A 24,743-nucleotide genomic window follows, 5' to 3' on the forward strand; every position below is an offset into this window, starting at 1 on the left:
CATTAATTTTTGTATTTGTTGGCTGACTCTAGCTTGTACAACAATAGTTAGATGTGCTTCAGCTGCACTGTTGTAGAGTAGACATGACCTACAGTGGGTGGAGCAGGAGGCTGGAATAGCTTCATCTCTCAGGAGTGAGGAAACCAGACCTTAGATACTGATGAAATGGAGCCCTTAGAAATATATAAAATGTATGATTGCACCAGGATGCCCAGAGATGCAGATATCTGCAGCAGCCAGCTAAGAGAATAGATGGATGACTTACATACAGATAATAAACACATCTTCAGTCAATTAAACACCTGGTTATTTAGGTCTGTACCGCACTTGTGACTTTATGGAGCATCATAAGCACACAACAGGACTTTTCCCTCTCAAAAACAGAAGTAGCCCTGGGGCACCTTATGAACTGACAGATATTTTTACAGCATAAGCTTTCATGGGTAAAGACCCGCTTCAGCAGATGCATCTGATGAAGCGGGTCTTTGCCCACAAAAGCTTATGCTCCAAAATATCTGTCAGTCCAAAAGGTGTCACAGGACTTTTTTGTTTTTGAAGATACAGACTAACACGACTACCTCTCTGATACTCTTTTCCTCTCAGGCCATGACAAAAAGGATATGGCAGAATTAGAGGTGTAGGGGCGGCAGTCAGCTTAGGGCAATGAGAATGACACTGGACATGGAATATCACTCGTAAAGCAAGAAAGGGGGACACCTGATGAAAACATACAAAATGTAATACCTGGGCTGGAAGAGGTAAATTGGGAGCTTCTGTTCTCTCAGACTCAAAACACAACCAGGAGACATGCAACGGAAATAAAAAGGCAGACAATTCAAAATGGATGAAAGGAAATACTTTTTTCATATAATATGTAATTAGACTGTAAAAACGTACTGCTACAAGATATCTTTAAGATCAAAGCACAGAAAAAGTAACACAAAAATAAAGGCTTGGCCATTTCTATCGTTAACTAGAGTAGCCAGAGGTTTAATTTTTAATGCTAACACAAAGTTTCAGAAGTGAAGCTAACTCTCCTGCTTGAGGGTTTGAGCCAATCTCCAACTATTCGAGATCAGTGTTACACTTACACGGGGAGGGAACACCTCACTGCACAGCTGCCTGCTACAGAGTTCTCATACTTTCTTCTGGCACATTGGGTGTTGGCTAATGTCAGAAACAGGATCCTGGACTGGATGGATCCTGGCAGCTCCCATGTTCCTTTCTAATGTTCTCTAGCAGCAGAGGTCAACTGGGGGCAGATGGACAGATCTCTCAGCTATTCTCCAGGGTCACTCCTTTTGCTCTATTTTTTTAAGACAGCTGCTCTGGCTGAGAAGGAAACCTTCAAAATGTGATCAAGTGGCAGGTAGCTTAAGCAGAGCTCTGGTCCGATAGCCCCGCGGCGTGATCTACCCTATTGCTGCCAAACGGTGTTAACTCAAATGCCACAGATGACACTTGACAATGTCGACTCTTTCGCGACCCATCAGAGCATGTGTGAAAGGAGAGGAAGTCTCTCACTATGACTATCTACAACAGTGTCTTCCAGATATGTAGGTCTGGTTTAAATAAAGGACTAGCTGTGTGTAGGTATTTCATGGTATGTGGCTAAACAAAGACTCAGCTTTGGACTGCATAAGTGCCTATAACCAATATTTAGATGTCACCTAAGTGTTCTTCAGAGATAGCCCCCAGACTATAGCTCTTACATTATTTGGTGGTTCTAGTGATGATCAAAGAATCCCTCATTGTTCTTGTCATGACACTGGGGCTTTCAAAAAAATTGCAGTGGAGGCAGGCAGATGGGGAGCAAACAAATCACCAAGTGCCTGCTAAGCGAGGGACTGTAAAATCAAGTCACATCAAAAGGGAACATCTCCATTTAAGATGAATCTACGTTTTAATCAAATTTCTTCTCTTTTTACCCAGAGGTGAGCTTGAGCCACAACAGTTGGATATCTGAAATTTGAATCCCTGACAAATGTGGGGGCATTCAGATTCAGTGGCCTGGCTTGTGAGCATCTCTACATAGCTAACCCCGAGGCAGGGTATCGAAATGTGCTTTCTACATTAATTCTGGTCATTGGCAAAGGCTAGCCTCTCATAAATCCCTGTAAAATGCCCTGAACTAAAGAAGCCAGCGTAAAAGGGCCTTAGTAAAAATTTGGTTTTGTCCTATTATTGTTATTAAAACCCTGCAGCACGTTTATGGGCAGAGGAAAGAGAATGGTGGAATTCTTCTCCGTAGCCAGTGTGGTTAAGGTCTGCAAGTAGCGCAGCTGGAGAGCTGCTGGAGCCTCAACCAGCACCGTGGAGGCCTGCTTCAGTGCCTTGGAAGCATTCACTTCTCCTTCTGCTGCTATGACCTAAAATGTGATAGAAGCAGATGCATTGGTGGCAGTGAAGAATAGCCATCCTCCAACTGAAGCAAAAAACGCCACAGCCAAAGGTTTGACCTTCAAAAGACATACAGGGTCATTGAAGCACTCCATTATAAGAATGCACGAAATATTACCGTGTGGGTCTTACCTTAGCTCGAGCTTCTCGGGTTGCTTCAGCTTCAGCAGCCATAGCTCTTTGCATCTCCATAGGGATCCTAACATCTTTGATTTCCACTCGTGCTACTTTGATTCCCCATCTATCGGTAGCATTATCAAGGATGGACTTTTTTTAAAAAAAAGAAAAATATATGAAAATCAGTACCCTGTGACAAATGACAAATCACACTAACCATAACGTCTCAGATCTTGAGCACGCTCAGAATTCCAAAACAAGTGGAAAAGAATAACTAAAAAAAATAAATAAATCAGTGGAAATTATGATCTGCATTCAGGGATGGGTCAAATGGCTAAATAAGTATTAGTTGCAAATTAGTCTCAGATCTGTGATGTGATGGAGAGGCGATGATGCTTATGGACAAGATATGCTATTCTTCTAGTATTGGTTCTAACTGTGAGAACAGCTTTGAAAGAAGCTATTTGCTGGTCAGCATTAAAGCCCTGCAGGCCCAGACCTACAGATTGTCTTGAGCTAAATTCCTCGTGTGCGAAAGTGCTTGCTTGAGCAGATTCAAGAGTAGCAGTGGTTCATAAAGGGTCAAGAGAACATAACATAATATAAAAGGGTAAGTACCCTATGTAAAAGAACAGTACTCAGTCCTTCGTCACAGACAAGCTACTCTATCATCACTTGGAGCCACAGAGAACCTCAGAAGCGTGCAAGTGACACTGTGAAATTGCACTGCTTTATTTGCCAGCCATAAAATCAGTATGATGTATCACTATGCCTTGCACAATGGGATCCTGGTCACAAGTAGGACTCCTAAGTGCTACTGCAGTCAAGAACAGGGATTCTTCCTCATCAGACTTTGGCAAAATGTTATGATATATTGCCTGTCTCACCATGCGCCATTGCCTCCTGGCTGCTAGAAGAGGGGAGGGCGTGAGTTTTTCTTTTTGTTTTTTTTTTTTAATTTTATTTTTGGTCTTACAGTAGAACCCTGAGATATGCACACTCAAGTTGCGCGTATCTCAGGTTAACGTGACTGAATGGAGGGGAGCTGGTGCCTGGCTCTGGTCTGCCTGCCCCTCAGGGGAGCCGGGAAACTGACCATTGCAGCTCCCCGCCACTCACAGGAGACAGGAAACTGACCAGCTCTACCATACTGGTCAGTTTCCTGGCCTCTCCAAGTTATGCAAAATTCGACTTACATGAGGGTTCTGCAAGAACACAACCTCTGCATAAGTTGCAGGGTCTACTGCATACTCTTCCAGATATCTAAGAGGAAATTAGATTTTTTGTCTCTCCGATATCCCCTCTCAACTGCCAGAGTGAAAATCCCTAGAAAGCCTTTGGGGCAGTGAAGGATATAAACCCTGGTAACAATTCAGTCCAGTTCAGTTCAATTCAAGTCAATACATTTTACTGACATGGCATAAGAGATGGCTAATGACAAAGTTTAATCAAGCACCAGGTCACGATAATACATTGTTTTACAAAAGGTAGGTCATGCAAGACCAATCCGATCTCCTTCTTTGAGAAGATAACAAATTTTTAAGACACAAAATCTACCTGGATTTCAATCAGGCATTTGATACAGTTCCACAATGGAATGTTTCAGTAAAATGGAGAAGCGGGGAATTAATATGAGAATTGAAAGATGGATTAGGAACTGGTTCAAGGGGAGAGTAAAAGGGGTCATACTGAAAGGTAACCTCTCAAGCTGGAGGGAGGTTACTGCTTGAGTGCCTCAGGGATCAATCTTAATAACCATTTTTATTACTGACCTGGGCACAAAAAAATGTGTGCTAATAAAATTAGCAGCTGACACAAAGTTGGAGGGATTGCTTGTACAGAAAGGGAGGGATACCTCAGTGGTTTGAGCATTAGCATGCTAAACCCAGGGTTGTGAGCTCAATCCTTGAGGAGGCCAACTGGGGCAAATAGATGTCAGGGATGGTGTCTGGTCCTGCCAAGAGGGCAGGGGACTGGACTAGATGACCTCCCAAGGTCCTTTCCAGTTCTAGGAGATGTGTATCTCCAATTATATCACACAGAGATTGGAATACCAACCAAGGTGATCAGGACAACCTTGTGAGCTGGACAGGCCCCCCAATGAGGGAGGCAGGAAAAGGCAGCAGTTGCTCTAGGACCTGGTGCTTCAAAGTGGCCCTGAAGCTCTGGCCACTACTATTGCTGCTGGAGCGCAGTGCATTCTCACCATACATTCTGGGCTGGAGAGTTGGGGTGCAGTGCGCTCTGGGCAGTGCTGAAGGCTGGCTGCCCAAGCCCTGCCTCATCCTCATTTGCCCCCACCTACCCAAAGCACAGAGCCAGAGCCCCCTTTACATTGCTCAGAGGTACATGGAGGCTGTTGGCTCTCCTGAAACTGGAGTAATAGAAATAGGATGAAATTTAATAAATGCAAATGCAAGTACATGTAATTAGGGGCTAACAAAAGTTTTTGCTGTAAGCTGGGGACACAGCAGTAGGAATGACAGCAGAGGGAAAAGACCTGGGTGAAATGGCTGATCACACAATGATTGTGAGCCATCAACGTGGTGCTGCTATGAAAACTGTTATGGGACATATCAGGTGAAGCAGTTTTAGCAGACAGGGAAGTGTTGGTACTGTTACACAAGGCAATCATGAGACCTCATCTGTAAAACTGTGTGCAGTTCTAATCCCCCATGTTTAAGAAAGAAGAGTTCAAACCGGAGCAGGTACAGACAAGGGCCACTAGGACAATCTGAGGAATGGAAAACCTACCTTAGGAGAGGAGACTTAAAGAGCTTGGCCTGTGTAGCCTAAGTGAAAGAAGACTGAGGGGAGATATGATTAGTTTCTATAAATACATCAGTGAGAGAAATACCAGGAGGTGATCAGTTATTTAAGTGTCAAAGTGGAAACAAGAACAAATGGCCATCAACAAGTTTAGGACTTGAAATTAGATAAAGGTTTCTAAACACCTGAGGAGCAAAGTCCAAGGGAAGTGGGAAGGGTGGGGAGGAAAGGAGAGGGGCAACAAAAAATCCAACCCAAAAAGCCCAAGCAAGCTCAGTCTTGAAGCCAGTTAAGTTTATGGAATGACAGAGTAGCCTGCAATGGCATTTGGCTGACCTGCAACTGCCAGCAGCAAAATATCTTCAATGGCTGGTGATGGAACACTCAATGGGGAGGACTCTGAGTTATTACAGAGAATTGCTACCCAGATGTCTGCTGAATGTGTCTTGCCCACTTGCTCATGCTCTAACTAGTCATCATATTTGGATCTGGGAAAGAATTTATCCTCCAAATCAGACTGCTAGAGACCCTGGGTGGGGGTCACCTTTCTCTGCAAGATACGGCCTGGGTCATTTGCAGGTTTAAACTAGTGTCAGTGATGGATTCTTTGTAACTTAAAGTATTTAACTCATCATTTAAGGACTTTAGTAACTTAACCAGAGGTTATGGATCTATTACAGGAGTGGGTGGGTAAGATTCTGTGGCTTATAATGGGTAGAAGATCAGACTAGATGTTCGAGGTGTGCCCTTCCCACCTTAAAGTCAACATGACTAAGACAGAGCATCCTGGTAACTGTGGATTTCTCCATCACTGCATGTTGTTGATCATTTCTAAAGAAGTGGCAGGGAGCCCCATACTAAGACTCTTAACTGTCTCATTCACTTCTCTAAATGTTAAATTCAGAGATGCTTGGTTGTTTTTGTAAACAAGAGATTACTAGATTTATCAGATATTCCAAGGATGTATTTTTACAGTATTTCTTCCATAACTTGCCATAGGAGATATCTGTAACTGAGAGGATATAAGAAAAGATTTACAATTAGATTTCTATTTAAAAAAGGCCAAATATTCCTAAGATTATATGCCATAAAATGGGACTCTTTGCCCATCAGTGGGACATGAGACGCAGGTTTACCTGGATATTGTGAGCAATCTCTTCTCGACCAGACAGGATCTGTGACAGGGTTTGAGTGCCTAGAACATTTCTCAAAGTGGTTTGTGCCAGCAAGTAGGTGGCTAAATGTACATTTGTGACATTAGCCACTGCACAGACAGCGCTGTAGATTTTGTAATAGACAACTCCATCAACTTGGGTAGTTACAGAATCTTTCGTAAGAATCTATGAAAAAACAAACAAACATACTGAAATTAGCTAATTTTGTCCAGGATACACATAATCCAATGCTATGGAGGCTTTTGTCTCCTGTAATGTGATAAGAAGCCACTATAAATCCAAGTAATCTAGAGAACTTAACTTCAGCGGCATCACCCTAGATTTTATAACTTCTAAACCAAAGCAACATTTGGTTAAAAATATTGACATGATCCTCCCAGTAATATGTGGACCAGTTATATTTATTCTGAGCTCACTAGTCGTTGAATATATACAGGTGATTGCCCTATTTCTGTTTTGTGGACTAGGACCTTGATACTTGTCCAGGTACTAACTCAACTGGAGGTACGTTCTTGCTTCTCTAAAGGGCAAGGGATGTGCTGGTTCAAGCACATAAAAGTAGTGGAGAATGTGGATGGGAAGAAGGGGCTTTCAAAGTCCAGGGGTCCTTTTGAAAGGCCCCGTCTACACAAGCAGCATGCATTTCGAAAGCGGCCCTTTTGAAATGTGCAGTCACCATTATGCTAATGAGGCACAGCATACTCATGGCAGCACCTCATTAGCATCTGCCCATGTGGCTCATTACATACCCCTTCTGAAAGGCAGGGGCTAGCGTAGCCACAGCCGTAGATCCTGTAACAGAGAGTAAGCCGTGATAGTCTATACACTATCAAAACAAAAAGCAGTCAAGTAGCACTTTAAAGACTAGCAAAATAGTTTATTAGGTGAGCTTTTGTGGGACAGACCCACTTCTTCAGACCATATCCAGACCAGAACAGACTCAATATTTAAGACACAGAGAACCAAAAACAGTAAGCAAGGAGGACAAATCAGAAAAAGATAATCAAGGTGAGCAAATCAGAGAGTGGAGGGGTGGGGGGGAAGATCAAGAATTAGATTTAGTTAAGTATGCAGACGAGCCCCTATAGTGACTCAGAAAGTTCACATCCCATAGATGCTGTTTTGAAATAGAACCGGTGGATGCACCATGGCTTATTTTCAAACAGGCTTTATTCTCTGTGGCTGCGTCTATCCTCCATTCCCCTTTCAGAAGGGGAATGCAAATACGGCCAGTCAGAAATGCAAATAATTTACATATGGCATGTCTCATTTGCATAATAGTGGCCACTCACTGTTCTGGAAGTGCAATTTAAAAAAAAAAAAAAACAAAAAAAAACCCCAAGCATTGCAGATGGGGTTCATTCAAAAACAAACCCTGTTTTTGAAAGAATCCTTCTTCCTGAAAAATATGAGGAAGAAGGGTGCTTTCAAAAGAAGGATTTCCTTTTGAATGAACCCCATCTACTCTGTTTGGTTTGTTTTTTTTCCCTGAAAACAGCACTTCTGAAACAGCGATATGTAAATCAGCACTTCATTTGCATTTCCAATTTGCAGCATTTACATTCCCCTTCCGTAAGGGGAATTTAGTGTAAATGCAGCCTGTCTTAAGAGCACCTATGTTGAAATAGCTATTTCAAAACAGTCCCTATTCCTCGTAGAATGAGGTTTATCAGTTTCGAAATAATCAACTGCTATTATAAAATTGTATTGAAATAACAGTTACACTGTGTAGACGCTAAAATAGTTATTGAGAAATAATGGCTGTTATGGGATATGTAGACCTACCCTGAGGCAATAAGATTTATTTCTTAGTTTGACATGTTAAAAATTGAAACTGTTTCAGGTTTGACTTTCAGTGTGAATGGCTTTTGAGCAGTTGTTACCTCTTGTGGAGGAATGTGACAAGTAACAGTTCTAAGATCAACCCTGGCAAAAACATCCGTACATGGAAGAACCAGGATCAAACCTGTAAAAAAAGAAGAAAAGGCCAAAGCTGAAACATTGTAGGCTAAATTCTGATTGTGTATGAAACAAAACTCTGAAAATAACTATTTCTATTGTACAATTAGGATGGTCCTCAGAGGTATTCTGATGTTTCATTACCACAGCATTTCTTCTTTCGTGTGAGGATTCAGACTTTTACACATATACTGGAAACAAATCCAGATGTCACAATTCCAATGTTATTGTGAATTTAGTACAGTTGGGTGCACTGAACTGGGAGTCAGGAGAACTCCATTCTGTTCTGAGCTCTGCCATGGAATCTTGGGCAATTTACTTTCTTTTTCTTTGCCTCTTTTTCCCTCGAAACTTTTGTCTATTTAAAGCATTAACAGTTAAGGATGGCGGGTCAGGGACACTACATCACTTATTGTGGGTCTTCCCCTAACCCCTGGCCCTGCCCACTTTTTGGGCCACATGGTGGTTTTAAGAACAGAACAAGAGATGGTTATGTGATAAGGGGCAGGGGGCACTCTCCATTCCTATTCCACACTTACATTGTCTCTGTACCTTTTCCAATGGATTGTCTTTCATCTATACTCTGCAAAAGTAATTGTTATAATAATGTAGAAAGCATTCCATTCTTATTATTTCCTATGACAGCAGTACTCAAAGGCCCCAACTATGATACCAGGGCTACATCTACACTAGCCCCAAACTTCGAAATGGCCACGCAAATGGCCATTTCGAAGTTTACCAATGAAGCGCTGAAATGCATATTCAGCGCTTCATTAGCACGCGGGCGGCCGCGGCACTTCGAAATTGACACAACTCGCTGCCATGCGTCTCGTCCCCACGGGGCTCCTTTTCGAAAGGACCCTGCCTACTTCGAAGTCCCCTTATTCCCAATCAGCTGATGGCAATAAGGGGACTTCGAAGTAGGCGGGGTCCTTTCGAAAAGGAGCCCCGTGGGGACGAGACGCGCGGTGGCAAGGCGCATCAATTTCGAAGTGCCGCAGCCGCCTGCATGCTAATGAAGTGCTGAATATGCATTTCAGCGCTTCATTAGTAAACTTCGAAATGGCCATTTGCGTGGCCATTTCGAAGTTTGGGGCTCGTGTAGACACGGCCCAGGTGTCGTACAAGTTGCTGTGAACACACAGTAAGAGACTGTCCCTGTCCCAAAGAACTTACAACTTTTAATGGACAAGACAGATAAAACAGGAGAGAAAGGAAGTGTTATCCCCGTTTTACAGGTGGCAAACTGAGGTCCAGGGAGATTAAATAACTTGTCAATGGTCATACAGGAAGTTTGGCAAAATGGGGAATAGAATTCAGATTAAGTCTTTGTCCACACAAAACCATCCTTCTCCTGAATGTGATCTTTATGCTATGATAATGCCAGATTTAGCTCTCAGGATCTTTGCCTTCCTCTCAATATAGTGAAAGCAAGCAGAAAGCTAACGGACAAAGATTTACTTTCTACTTGTTACTGTGCCTTGGACAGGTTCCTTGCATCACCCATTCGCTGAACTAGGATTTTATGGAACATCAGGTGCAGAATATTTGGTTACGGTGAAAACAAAATAAAACCATATTTACTCACCTGGGCCCTTTGCTTTTTTAGATACTATACGTCCCAGCCGAAATATGACAGCACGCTCATATTCTCTGATAACCTACAAAAATGTTTTTAAAATAGAGTTTAACACTACCACCACCTCTCCCTGGCCTTATAGCCTTCTAACCACATTGAAAGATCAAAATAAATGTGTACGTAACTATGCGTTTCTAGTCTTGTTCTCCTGCAAGCCCCTCAGCCTGTCTCTTTCTCTGGAATGTCAAGCCCTGATCCCAGCATACTTATCCATGTGATTATCTTTATTTATTTGAGTAGCTCCATTGATTTAATTGGGACTACTCATCTCTCATACTTCAAGTTCATTGCGTGGAGAAGGGTTTGCAGGCTTTGGCCTGAGCTTGTAAAACCATGCAACTGTGGATCTGAATTTGTATTTCTGATCAGTTTTTCTCAGTTTCTCATTCACAGCACCTCAAAAACATTTATTAATTTATTTCTCAGCATGCCTGTGAAGTAGGGAAGTAGTATCCCTGTGTGAGACCTGAAGGCACAGAGAATGAAGATGACTTGTCAGAGATTATACAGAAAGCCTGTGGAAGAACATGGGCCAGAACACAGAACACTCGCATCCAAATTTTGCACCTTAAATACAAAAACTTTTCCCTCATAATATGTGATACAAATGGCTTTTGCCCCGATGAAATACATAATAAACAATAGACCGTTCTCTCAGTGCTCCACTTCCCATCAACTTGCCTTGAAGCACATCCAGATAGAGAAAGGAAAGGTTATAAGCACCAACAGGAATGAAAATGAAATGAGGATCCAGCCGCAGACCCCAATTCCTTCCTTCTTATCTGCTGTAGAATAAAAAGACAGGACCCATTGTCAGTTGCCTAGTCAGTCTGCTGAGTTTATTATAAAACATCTGGTACAACAAAGAAGCTCTACATGTGGCAAATAGCCCCATACCCCATGATGGAACAGTCAACAGGCCCCACAGGGAGGCCTTCCACCTGACATTTGGGTGGTGCTGATGTGCAGCTAGGCTAGGTCATTAAGACCACACATCCAGCATGGCCAAGGCATCCACATACCTGCCCAGCTACCTCACTGCCACTGGTACCACTCCACGTGCACCCAGGAACCCTGGCCCTACCCACATAATTTAAAGGGGACCAGAATTCACAGCTGACACAGCAGCAGTTATGGTGGACAAGGATCCCTAAACCCTTTTCAATTGCTCAGGCCCTTGGACAATTGTGCCCTTTGCTTGTGCCTGTCAGTGTTTCTGCCCAGGATATTTTGGATTTGCAACTTCTGGTGTCACGAGCCAACCTGCTCACCTAATGTCTAAAATGCTTTAAATGAGTGATTGTCAAAATGTGCAGCTGTGTGACTAGCCTCTGTGCAGTTCTTTGCTGTCTCTGGTCCTGCTGACTGGCCTCAGCACTAATTGATTATTAATTGTGTTAGGGTAGAGCCTGGAAAGCCCATTACTTAGGTTGGGGGGAGAAGGGTAGCAAGGGAAGGAGACCTAAGGAGCACAGCTGCAAAGAAGCAAAGAAAAGCCAAGAGTTCTTTTTTCCCCCACAGAAAAAGGAACAAATCCAGCCCAGCCACATGCAAGAGGAGCTGCTGGGATGTAAGTAATAGGAACCAGGACAGAAGAAGTGGACGGAGCCATTGAGCTGAGAGGAAGAGAGCAAAGGCCTTAGCACCCTACAGCAGGATACACAGGAGGCCTGCTCAGATGCTTTGAGCGTCAAGGCTGTTCCAAACAAACTGCATCAGCCCCACTCCCACACAGGGCTGAACGCAACCTGTGGTTGAAGCCTGAGCTTCCCCATGTACATATACCCCTGTAGCAGAACAAAAGTCTTCTCTGCTCACTTGGTCTGCTTGGGTTCCAAACTTCGTGCAAAAGCCTTCTCCTTGTATAACTTGTAAAAAAACCTTCCACCATCCCCACTGCCCCCACCACAACCTGTGAGGAAAGACATTGCTGCACCATACTTCTGAGGCCCTTGCTAGAAACTTGATCATTTCCAGGGTGAAAGGCTTGAGTCCAAGAGGGCGGAGTTTAAGGTCTTTGACACCTCCCACCATTTGTGCTCTAGCTTTTTACATGTGAACTGTGTGGGCATCTTATGCTAATACTCCACATTTGGGAGCATTTGGATCCAATCTTTTGTTCTGACACGCTAACAGAAAAGACACAAATCTAGGAGGCCAGGTTCAGAGTAGTTGCCCATGAAATATCATCTGCTGCTGGATCTGAGCAGTTCCCTTGAGTAAATGACCATGCAAACCTCAGGTAGGTATGGCAGAAGACAGACAAGGACCCTCAGGGATTAGTGTTAAAAACATTTAACAGTCTTTGCTGCTTCCCCACCACACATCCTGCCCTATTACTGGTCATTTAAGACTCACTACACATCTCTGAAGTGTCAGCCTAGAGCTCAGGGGTGGGCAATAATTTTTGATGTGATGGGGGGGCACACCAAGATCTGGGTAAGTGGTCAAGGGCTGCACTTTTCTGTAGAGTTTGGGTGCAGAAGGGAGCTCAGGGTATGGGACTGGGGTGCAGAAGAGGGTGAGAGTCTTAGATGGAGGTTGGGTGAAGGATGGGATTGTGTCCTGGGGCAGGATAGTGGGGCACAGGATCTGGGAAGGGGTCTGGGTGCAGGAAGGAGTTCTGACTGGGGCAGGGATGTAGGAGCAGTTACAAGGTTGTTGAGGGGATGCCAGAGGCAAGATCTGGCCAGGAGGTGCTTACCTGAGCAACTCCTGGTCAGCAACACTCTGAGGAAGGATTCCCTGCCTGCCAGCAGCCACAGTGCAGCAGCTGTTCCATGTGGCTCTCAGCTCTGGGGGCGGGGAGGGTTTGCCGTGCTGCCCCCGCCCACTTGTTTCTGGCCAATAGTAGATGAGAGATTTTGCTGGGGTCAGGGGCAGCTTGTGACACTAGCCAATGATCGCTGAGATTTTGCTGGGGGCAAGAACAGCACCCAAAGCTCTCCCCCACAGCCCTGAGCTATAACTTGCCTGCTTCTGCTATAGCAGGTACATGGCATCATCAGCAAACGGACAAAAGTTTCTCCCATCAGCTGGCCGCAAAAGACCAAGAGCTCACAGAATGAGCATAAGTTGAAATAGTTAAGTTGAATCCTGACAGGTGGCAATCTGTTGAGTCCATGTCCTAAGAAAGGAGAGAAATGGACTAGCTGACCCAAGGAAGCCTTTCCTTCACATTGCCCAGCTCACTATTCTGCGAGTATAACCCACTCACCTTCTGGCACAGTATATTCTCCCATCGAGTGGCACTGAGACCACCTACAGACCAAATAACGAGGCTGATCTACAGGCTCATGCACGGAGCTCCAGAGGCCCCAGATTCAATTCTGCCCATAGTTGATTGGGTCTGCTGGAATTACACAAGCATTTGAGCTCTGGCAGAAAAAGATTGCTAATGTCAGAGCTGATTAACTCACTTATATTGTCAAACATAACATGAACAACTCTAACAGTATCAGAGAGGTAGCCAAGTTAGCCTGTATCTTCAAAAGCAACAAGAAGTCCTGTGGTACCTTAGAGATGAACAGATATTTTGGAGCATAAGCTTTTGTGGGCAAAGACCCACTTCATCAGACACAAGAATGCTTATTCTTCAAAATATCTGTTACAGAATCACAGAATCACAGGGCTGGAAGGGACCTCAGGAGGTCATCTAGTCCAGCCCCCTATTTCAAGCAGGATCAATCCCCACTAAGTCATCCCATCCAGGACCTTGTCCAGCCGGGACTTAAAAACCTCAAGGGATGAAGAATCCACCACCTCTCTAGGCAACACATTCCAATGCTTCACCACCCACCTGGTGAAGTAGTTTTTCCTAATATCTAACCTACACGTTTCCCTCTTCAACTTCAGACCATTACTCCTTGTTCTGCCATCTGATACCACTGAGAACAGTTTCTCACCCTCCTTTTTAGAGCTCCCCTTCAGGAAGTTGAAGGCTGCTATTAAATCACCTCTAAGTCTTCTCTTCTGTAAACTAAACAAGCCCAAATCCCTCAGCCTATCCTCATAGGTCTTGTGCTCCAGACCCTTAATCATTTTTGTTGCCCTTCGCTGAACCTGCTCCAGCAAATCCACATCCTTTTTATACTGGGGGGCCCAAAACTGGACACAATACTCCAGATGTGGCCTCACCAGTGCCGAATAAAGAGGAATAACTCCTTCTCTAGATCTGCTCGAAATGCTCCCCCTAATGCACCCCAGTATGCCGTTAGCCTTCTTGGCTACGAGGGCACACTGTTTACTCATATCCAGCCTTTCATCCACCATAACCCCTAGGTCCCTTTCCATCGTACTGCTGCTGAGCCAGTTGGTCCCCAGACTGTAACAATGTTTGGGATGCTTCCACCCCAGGTGCAGGACCCTACGCTTCTCCTTGTTGAACCGCATCAGATTTTTTTTGGCCCAGTCCTCCAATTTATCCAGGTCACTCTGGATTCTCTCTACCCTCCAACGAATCTACCTCCCCCCCTAAAGATGTTGAATAACACTGGCCCCAGAACTGACCCTTGCGGCACTCCGCTTGAAACAGACCGCCATCCAGATATTGAGCCATTAACCACTACCCGTTGGGCCCGACCATCAAGCCAGCTTTCTATCCACCTTATAGTCCAAGGATCCAATCCATATTTCCTTATCTTATGGACAAGAATGTTGTGAGAGACGGTATCAAAAGCTTTGCTGAAGTCAAGGTATATCACATCCACTGACTTCCCCATGTCCATAGAGCTTGTTACCTCGTCATAGAAGCTAATCAGATTGGTCAGGCAGGACTTGCCCCTGGTGAATCCATGTTGGCTACTTTTGATCACTTTTCCCTCTTCCAAGTGCTCCAAAACAGATTCTTTGAGGATTCCCTCCATTATTTTCCCAGGGATTGAGGTAAGGCTGACAGGTCGATAGTTCTCTGGATTGTCCTTCTTTCCCTTTTTAAAGATGGGCACTACGTTTGCCTTCTTCCAGTCATCTGGTATCTCCCCTGATCTCCAAGAGTCTTCAAGGATGATGGCCAAAGGTTCAGCAATGACCTCTGCCAATTCCCTCAGTACCCTTGGGTGCATTAAATCCAGACCCATGGACTTGTGCACATCTAGTTTTTCTAGATAGCTCAGAACTTCTTCCTTCCCCACAGATGGCTGCCCTCCACCTTCCCATACTGCATTGTCTAGGACCGTCATGGGGAAGCTGATTTTGTCCGTGAAGACTGAGGCAAAAAACATTGAGTACTTCAGCTTTTCCTGCATCACCTGTCACTAGGTTAGGTCCCTCATCCAGTAATGGCCCCACACCTTCTCTGATAACCTGTTTATTGTTCACATACCTGTAGAAACCCTTCTTGTTACTCTTCACATCCCTTGTCAGCTGCAGTTCCAGTTGTGCTTTCACTTTCCTGATTACTGTCCAGCATTCTCCAGCCATATGTTTATACTCCCCCTTAGTCAACTGTCCACGTTTCCATTTCTTGTATGCATCCTTTTTGAATTTAAGCTGACTAAGGATTTCCCCGTTAAGCCAACCTGGTTGCCTACCATGTTTGCATTTCTTACTGTGCAGCGGGATGGTTTGTTCCTGTGCCTTCAGTAAGACTTCTTCAAAATACTTCCAGTTCTCTTCAACTCTTTTCCCCTTCATCTTCGTTTCCCAAGGGCTCCTGCTCATCTGGTCTCTCAGGGAGTCAAAGTCTGCTCTTCTTAAATCAAGGGTCTGTATGTTACTGCTCACCTTTCTTACTTTTGTCAGGATCCTGAAATCTACAATCTCATGGTTGCTGAAGCCCCGGTTCCCTCCCTCTTCTATTTCTTCTACTATTTCTTCCCTGTTTGTGAGCAGCAGGTCAAGTTGCGCACAGCCCCTGGTCGGTTCCTTCAGCACTTGTACCAAGAAGTTATCCCCAGCATTCTCCAAAAACTTCCTGGATTGTCTGTGTGCTAATGTATTGGTCTCCCAACAAATGTCTGGATGATTAAAGTCTCCCATGAGAACCAGGGCCTGTGATTTGGAAGCTTCACTAAGCTGCCTGAAGAAAGCCTCATCTATCTCCTCTCCCTGATCTGGCGGTCTATAACAGACACCAACTACAACATCACCTCTGTTACTTCCACCTCTAAGCTTAACTCAAAGACACTCAAATATTTACATGTTGCCAAGATCCTCAAAGCCCCCTGTCAGCAGAGTCCTAAATTCCCAAGTGCCAACTGGTGATGGCTCTTAGGTGGCTACAATTCTGCTGATGGGACCATGCAAAGCCCCTTCTGTTCTGACACTCCATGTGATTCGGTGCCCTAGTATGAGTCACAAACTAGGTCAGGGAAGGCAAAATACGGCCCATGGGCTGGATCCAATCCACCTAACATCTGAATCCTGCCTGCAAGCTGCATCTAGCCCACATGCTATTTATATCTCTCGGCTGGGGTAGCGGTAGGGCCTGGGAGACATGTTTTTTTTAAATAGCTACAGGAACCCCATGTGGCAGCCAGGCAGTGTGGTAGTAGTGTGGGCTGGGAGCTACAAGTCTGGAGCCCTTTAAATTGCTGCTATTTAAAAGGCTCCCAGCCCCCATGGCTACCGTGCTATTTAGCCACCACCTGCCATTCCTGCAGCTATTTAAAAGGCCTCTGGCTCCCAGCCCCTACCCCTACCCCAGCCAGGAGATCTAAATAGCATGTAGGCTAAATGCAGCCTGCAGGCAAGATCCACCTGCAGGCTGTACCTTACATAGCCCTGCAATAGATGGTTATGTAATTTCACTCATAAGAAATGTGTGGCTCCTGACATCTTACCAAAATTCGTGAAGTACCTCCTCCCAGCATACATTATCACCCAACCCTGAATGAGGTGTTCCTCGCCCTGTCTCACCAGTCACCTGATCCACTAGCAGTTCATGGAGCATGTCGCACTGGCACAAAAGTCGGGATGTGGATGACTGTGAGACCACTTACCAGGGCTGTTTACTCCAGAGGCAGGCTGCGATTACAGAGCTACCACCGCTCAGGGGAGGGCTCTAACCAGGGGGTATTAGCTACTCTCAAGTGGATTTCCCTCAGTCCCACCTGTTGAAGCTGTTCCACTTTGGGTAAACAGCTAAATATTCACTGGACTAGAAGGAGACTCCCTCTACAGCCCAGTGATTAGGGCACTCGCTCAAGACATGGGAAAGTCAGATTCCACACGCCAAAGTTGATCAGGAGTCCGAAAGCAGAGCTACCACATCCCAGAAGATGATTCTCACTCCAGACCTACTTGCTTCCATAGGGGAAGGCGAGAAGGCACTCTTTCTCTCTCTCTCTCCCCCTCACCTCAGTTATAAAGGATTGACCCGGGCTGACTTAGGTGCTGAATTCCAGGGTTTAGTCCTATCCCCCCCTCCTCAGCTCCTCCTACTGGCTTGCTTACGGGCTCCGCATTCAGCTTGCTGGGTTTTTCTGACTCCCTTCCTCAGGGGCCAAACTCTTCCCATGCTGAACAGGGAGCCTAATTTGGAGCTGAGCATTGCACTGGGTAGTACAACACCCATGGTGCCATGCATAGGCCCCTTTCAGGAGGGTCCAGCCTGCCCTGTCTGCTAGCTTCCAAACTAAGTTAATACCAGTGCTTTTTTTGTGCTGGTACTTGCCGGTACTGAGTACCAGCATCTCAGCAGCCCCGGAGGCAGAATTGGCTGAGGGAGCCCAGGGGATGGGGTGCAGACAGGGAGCCAGCTAAGTACCGGCTCCTCTTTCTCTCCCATTTTTTTTAAAAACAAAAAAGCACTGGTTAATAGCAACAAACAAAATTTTAAAAAAACCCTTCCTAACTACTTCCACCTCTGAGTTTCCCATAGCCTGTAATTTCTCGTGTGTCTGTCTTTTGAAGAGCCAGGCCCCTGACACCAGGGCTGCTTTCAGTTTGGGTCTTTGTACAGAGCTGATTATTGTAGTGCTTTGACCATCACTCTGTGAGAGACAGACCTATGTGAACATAAGGCCACTGTTTTGGAGAGCAAGACAGAGATGCCCTTATGGAAAAGTCCTAGGAGATGAAAATACTAGCTTTGCTACACTTGTAAGGAGCCACTCTCGGGTCTATATCAGAGAGTCCTAGAATTCTATCAGATAGTCTAAAACCTTATAGCAAGTTTCTAATTCTTTATTAACAGCCATAGGATTGTTTCATATGGATTACATTGCTCTAGAGTGCTAAAACCAAAGTGATACCAACATGCATTGTCTGTCTGACCTACAATCAGCACACAGAATTAGTAGCCATTTAAAAAACAGGTGGATGTTGGATGGTTCAAGCATATGGAATTAAATATGTAGTCTTTTTACCTGTCGGAGCTCAGACACCATGGTGACAAATGCAGTGGAAAACCTAGAGAGACTGGAGCCAGTAAATAGCTCCAGTCTGTACTAGGCACTGACTGAAAGCTGGCACCTGTTAGGTTGTTTGATGGCTCAGATGAAATGAGTTGGTGGTCTCAGTCCAACTCTTAGAATCCTCCATTATAAAACAAACTTTGTAACTGGCACCATTTGGTACCCTCACAGCTAGTGTTAGCAGAGACAGGCTGAGGCTCGTATGGGTATGGACACTGAATAAGCCTTTCACCTATAGGTGTCAGCATCTAGACAAGGGTGGTGGCATATGAGCAGGACAGTAGGACTAGTGCTGTCCATGGAGATAGAGGAATCCAAGGCTGTCAACCTGAGTCCTTTAAGCCCACACCACACGCTCTCTCTCTCTCTCTCTCTCACATACACACACACACACACACACGTTTGTTGGGGGTATTTTCCGAGGGGGCATGGAAGGCACACTTACCCACTAGCATCTCCTTACTCTCTTTCCCAGGGGACCCTCTCTCCGAATCCATCTCATTATAAAGAAATCCTGGTTACCTCACAGGCCATAATGAAGACACCCCCTCAAATGGCACACTGCTTGGTGAAGCATCTGAGAAAAAGAGCAGTGTGGCAGAAGAACAAGCTCTTGCCTGCAAAAGAGTCCCCAAGGAATTAGTTACCTAGGTGAGGGAAGAATGTTTACAGAAACAAAGTCTGATGGGGCCCGTTCCTCTCTGGAGTAACTCTATTGGTTTGAATGACTGCTCTCCAGCCTGAATTTGGCCCAACACATCTAGCTGGTGCAGAACCATCTCCAGGATTGATTGCTACACGCCTTAGCAATGAAAGCCAGAAGCCACAGTCATCTCAGAAAAGGAACAGACGACAAAGTTGGATTGTAAAAGCTCCAGGGAAGGTTTTTAATCAGCACTTTTACTGTATTCAGTGTAAGGTGGCCCCAGTTTTGCTTAGGGTCTCTAGGAACTAGCTTAATACAAATAATAATGTAATGATGCAAGTGATCTTTCAAGGAGCATAGTGACTCCTCGTGCTCTTGCAACCTTATAAGAGAAACCTTAACAATTATTATTATTAGTAGTATTGTTAAACATTCATCCTGCAGTAGGAACTAGAAGCTAATGAATTTGAAGTCCTTTGTTGCTAGACACCATACAAACATAGGGAAACCTTTTCAGTGTTTAAATCCTTTCATTGCCCATGAACTATACGGTTCAATAAGCATTTGTTATACCTTCCTGAAACTTTTTGCTTTAGTACTGATATCAAAATTGGCTGTAATTAGAGTGTGAAAATAAAGACAAAACCATTTGCAAATAGCAGGGCTGGGGACAGGTCTAAAGGCACAGGGCAAAATGTCATTGCAGGTTTATTCAGAAACAATGAGACACTTTTGCTCTCTGTTGCATTAATTATAGTTTCCAATTTATTTTCTGCATCACCTTTAAATTCCCTATCTATAGCCATTGCTTCCCTATTGCTGCCAATATATTTAATTACGTTTTGCATAATGTCTGTCACAGTCCTCTGCCTGGATGGGCACCAGGCTGCTCTATTGAACCCAACCTTTGGATCCCATGGGCTTCAAAGCTCCCTGGGTTTGAGCAGCATTGAAGCACCATCTCTGGACCTGGTCTCTGGCACACTTCAGAGGGGCATGCCTTCCTTCAGGGATGGGCTCCTGCAGCCCAGTTTCTCTAGCACCCCACCAATACCAACCCTCTCAATCTCCCCAGCAGTTTATGCATACAGCCCTCAGAACTCAACTCATAAACCCCTTAGGGTTACATTGGCACAGCAGTGTTATTTCAAAATAATCTGTTCCGGAATAACTATTCTGTAATAACTTATTTAAATAACACAGCTCCACACAAGAATGCATTTTGAAATACCATGTCTGGACACAGAGTGCCTATTTTGAAATAGTGCCACTGGACTCTATTATGGCTCACTTCGAAACAGCACTGTTCTGTGTCATAACAGCGCCTATTTTGAAACAGGAGTTGTCCCTCTTGAAATGAAATTTACAAAATTCTAAATAACCCACCTGTGTAGTGTGAATAGTGTAGATGCTCACAAAGTTATTTCGGAATAACTTTGCTGTGTAGATAGGGGGTGTGCGCCAGATAAAGCTTTCCAAAGAACTTCTTAAACAGATCCACTCACCTCGATTGTGCTCTCCAGTGGGTAGGCCTGTATTTTACTTTTGTGCTTGTACAGTGCCTAGCACAATAGGGCTGTGGCCCATGACTGGGACTCCTCAGTGCTGTGTACCACAAATAATAAGACTCTCAAACAACACAGGAGATTTCAAAACCAACAACTATACCTGCTCCTCCGACCTGAGTCTACGGTCATCCCTTCTGTGGATGCCTCAGCCCTGTCCGGGTGAGAAGCAGGTACAGCCCTCTTCCTCCTGCAGTCCTTGAGCTTGCTGGCAATTCCTGAGCAGATGTTTGAGAGCAAGAGCCTGTCACTTCTTCAGGGACACATGACAGATGAAGCAAACAGACACAGACTTTGCAGCAAGATTTATAAAACCATTCACTCTGCTGCCTGGGTCCTCACGACTGGAACATTCTTCGGGATTCAGTTCAGTGTCATCTCAGGGTTCTAGGCTTTCATTCCTACAGCACAAAACTTCACTTCTAAAGCAGGGACTCTGAATCTTGAACCCCTTCAGTCAGCGTTCTTCAGCTACAGCTGGTCAGGCAATCAAAAAGGTTCTCTCCGCTAAGGAAACCTGCACCTCTGAGTTCTTAAGAGAGCGACTTCTGAGCCTTCAGAATTATGGTGACCTTACTTAGCTTGGCACACAGCCATTCCGTGCTGTGGTTCATGTCCATACTGTGTGCCCTATCAGCAATGCATGTCCTCACCTGGAATGATTCTGGCCACTGAAGCGTGTGGGGGACTCACCCCTGGACCACCCCTCCTTCTGTGGCACTCAGGCCCCAAGCTCTCTGCAGACAAGCTGCTTTCACCTGCGAGTCAGCGAGCCCATGGTTCTGTTCAGGCAAAAGCTGGTCAGCTGTACATGGTTTATTGTGAGGCAAACATTCAGGTACCTTACCTTGCCCATGGTCGTTAATACAAGGGGAGTAAGGGATTACCACAGTAACGGTAATCATCAGGTCTTAACCTTACAGACCAGAATTCATAAATCACACGCTGATAGCCTCCCAAGATCATTGCAGCCCTGACAACAAACTGGGAAAATTACCTTACCCTTGTCCACCCAGCCACACTTGCCTTTTTTTAAAAAAACAAACCCCTTGTTCCCTTAAGTGAAATGTATTACAAGTTAATGCCTGATCCCACCACAAAAGGGGTTGTTTCAGGTTCACAGTCACGGTCTGTTCCTACTGTGCCATGGCATTCTAAGCCACACTGAAAAACACAGTCATGTGGAGACAGTTCATAAAATCAAACTGGACTTCTTGAGTTTACAAAAAATTCTCCAGACTATCACAATGCCCATTTATATCAGCTGCACTGTTATTTTCCAGAAGAAAATAGTGCTCCCAGCTGAAAGCAAGAGACACATTTTAGAATGATAACACTATTGCCAGCCTCACACTCAGAAATTCTCCAACACCCACAAATCATAAGAGTGGCTCAAAAAAATCAGATTTGAAATAAAAGGTTATTTATGATGTTTGGTCTGGCTTGTGAGGTTAAATATCTCCTGCTCATCCTGCACGTGACAGGGAGGTGATAGCTTTATTTGAACTACTGAGAAAAGATATTACCTCATTCACCTGACCTTGCTGATGTCCTGGAACAAACATGGTTACAACTACAATGCACATCCTGGGGTGGCCTGCCAGTGCTGCCCACACTCCCAAATGTATTGTGCAATGTGATTTTGGCTCCTGAGGTAGGAGCTCTCCGCCCCACATGCTTGGTCTCTGTCCTGCAAGTAATCCTACTGCTCCAGCTTCCTCTTTCTCTTCAGCCCACACAGCCCCTGCCTCACTTCAGCGCCTTCTGGGGAGATGAAGGAGTGGTACCATCTTGAGCGGTCAGACTCTGTAGCCCCTTTAGTGTTGCCAGTCTCCAGACTTTGTGACTTATTGTCCAAGTTTTGAAAGGCAACAGGTGACTTTTGGGCTGCCAATTACTTTCCTGGGGCAAAAGCAATTTGACTTATTGTCCTGCTGCTCCTTAGTCCCAGCTCTTTGCTGCCACTTGGTGGCCTTTGTATTGAGGACTCATGCAGGTGCATGCACAGTTGAACCGCATCTGCCTCTCCCCAGCCAGAGAAAGCTGTGCAGAGTGTGCTCTATTGGGGAACAAAGTCCCACTCAGTGCAACAAAGTGGGGCTTCCTACTGGCCGCAGGATGTGTTCCACATGTGCATGAACAATGGCTTCTAATTAGCCAAGTTAAAGTTTGGCCAAGACGTATTTACTGGGCCCTGCCTAACCTTCACTGCCCAAGCATCAGTACAGGGTCCCATTTATGCCTCATTGGAAAGACATTTCCAGTACCACAGTAGTTGTGGACTAATTTGAAACTGTCCCCCTCCGAACTGCGCCCCCTAAGCACAAGGCCCAGGATGCTTAACTATGAGAACAGAGCCTCTCTCTCTCTCTCTCTCTCTCTCTCTCTCTCTCTCTCTCTCTCTCTCTGTGTGTGTGTGTGTGTGTGTGTGTGTGTGTGTGTGTGTGTGTGTGTGTGTGTGTGTGTGTGTGTGTGTGTGTGTGTGAGAGAGAGAGAGAGAGAGAGAGAGAGAGAGAGAGAGAGAGAGAGAGAGAGACAGAGAGAGAGATCTGTGTGTGTGTGTTGGTGTGTGGAGGGGGTAAGAGCTAAATGTGTATTCCTGAAGCAGGTACTGAACAAATAACACCAGCCCAGAAAGCATTCTTTTTTTCTGATTTTACTGGAAATAATGCTGTCCATTAGAAACAGTATCTGTGCAGGCTTTTACAGGGTTGATAGTTATGTTAAACCTATTAAAACATACCAGTAATAATAATTGCTCCCTGCTAGCTATTGAGAAATCCCAAGGGTGAGCATGAATATGTCCCTTGGAAGATGACAAAGCAGCTGATGTTTTTCTTCTCCCTGAGAAAATGTCTCTCTATTTTCCTATGTGCTGTTTGCAACTGAGTTTGTTTTACAGTTTCCGAGTCTGTTTCTTTGGAAGGAAGCATCTGAAATAATTACATATTCTTAAAGCTCTTATTGCAAGGGCTACATAAATTCTGAATGTCAGTTTTGCTTGTATCAGAGAGGAACAGCAGTTGAGAGTCACTTGCTGTTTAAAAGATGATAATTTTAACTGTCCTAAAAATCCACACATTGGCTCACAGTCTTAATATTTACTGAGCCTCATGGGGCTATAGAGTACAGCTAGTGGTCAAATTAGGGGTAAGGTGAGGATGCAGGTGTTTATTAGTTTGAGAGCTAGGAAGTGCTCAGAGATGAGACCTATGAGGACAGAAGTTGGGTGCCTACCCCTCCAGTGACATTTCTCGAGGAAAGGATGTGGAGCCATCTGTGCCCTTCTCAACAAGTTCTTCCGTAGTTCGTCATTACGGCTACTCCACCAGCCTACAGGAGGCAGTCTCAGGGGCTCTTCTCCTACCCACAGCTCCCTGATTGGGAGAAGGGACCAGCACTCTCCTCCCTCCCCACGTTGCCTCCTGCAGTGAGGAAGGGACACCTGCCCCTTGATGTTGCTCTCAATGGGGGAAAGGTGAGAAAAGAGCAATACAGGAGAATAAGGGGAAGGAAGGATGTTTACAGATGCGATACTGTACTCAGCTTGATCCCAACATGACTCCCTGACACTCTATGAATCTGCTACCAGTTCCTGCCCCTCCACAGGGAATTGAGTTGGTAAAGCAGGACTAGGCTGGACTGAACTGAGACAGGGGATACACAGGAACACTGAAGAACCTAACATACCTCCAACGCTTTATGAGGCAGGTGCACGGGGACACCAGGGCTGTATAACATGCAGGTGCTGAGAAATTATCTTTAAAAGAACGAGGAAAATAATTGCCCAAAACATATTTGTTAATGCAACTATAAGAGTGCCACTGCACCTTTCTAGACAACCAGGTTTAGTTTCATAACCACCTGAAAACCAAGAAATATAAAGGAAAAACCTGTAAGGAGATGGCCTCTCTCTGTAACCATATGGGAAGGCCTAAAGTCTACGGCTTTCATCTGCAGCCGGACTGTGGAATCCTCATTCTGATTAGGGTCCTCACTTTCCTATTGTTTGCTTGTATGGTCTCTGTCTGGTTTGTACTTTGTAAATTAATAAAGGTGGTGGGGTATGATAGGTTAGGTAATTCTGTTACAATAAGTTAGGATTGGTTAATATGA

The 24,743-nt window shown here is 44.9% G+C and overlaps 1 protein-coding gene across 1 annotated transcript; it reads right to left on the bottom strand.

Moving 5' to 3' along the window:
- Nucleotides 1–847: 847 nt before the first annotated feature.
- On the bottom strand, nt 848–18,913 carry STOML3 (stomatin like 3). The gene is made up of 7 exons (XM_074982536.1): nt 18,862–18,913; nt 10,741–10,844; nt 10,009–10,081; nt 8,345–8,427; nt 6,423–6,626; nt 2,533–2,667; nt 848–2,369 (listed from the first exon to the last, which is right to left on the bottom strand). The coding sequence occupies exons 1-7, from the start codon at nt 18,911–18,913 to the stop codon at nt 2,157–2,159; spliced, it is 864 nt and encodes a 287-aa protein (XP_074838637.1). The 3' UTR covers nt 848–2,156.
- Between the last annotated feature and the right edge of the window lie 5,830 nt (nt 18,914–24,743).

Source organism: Carettochelys insculpta, chromosome 1 (assembly GCF_033958435.1).
Source record: "Carettochelys insculpta isolate YL-2023 chromosome 1, ASM3395843v1, whole genome shotgun sequence".
Lineage (NCBI taxonomy): Eukaryota > Metazoa > Chordata > Testudines > Carettochelyidae > Carettochelys > Carettochelys insculpta.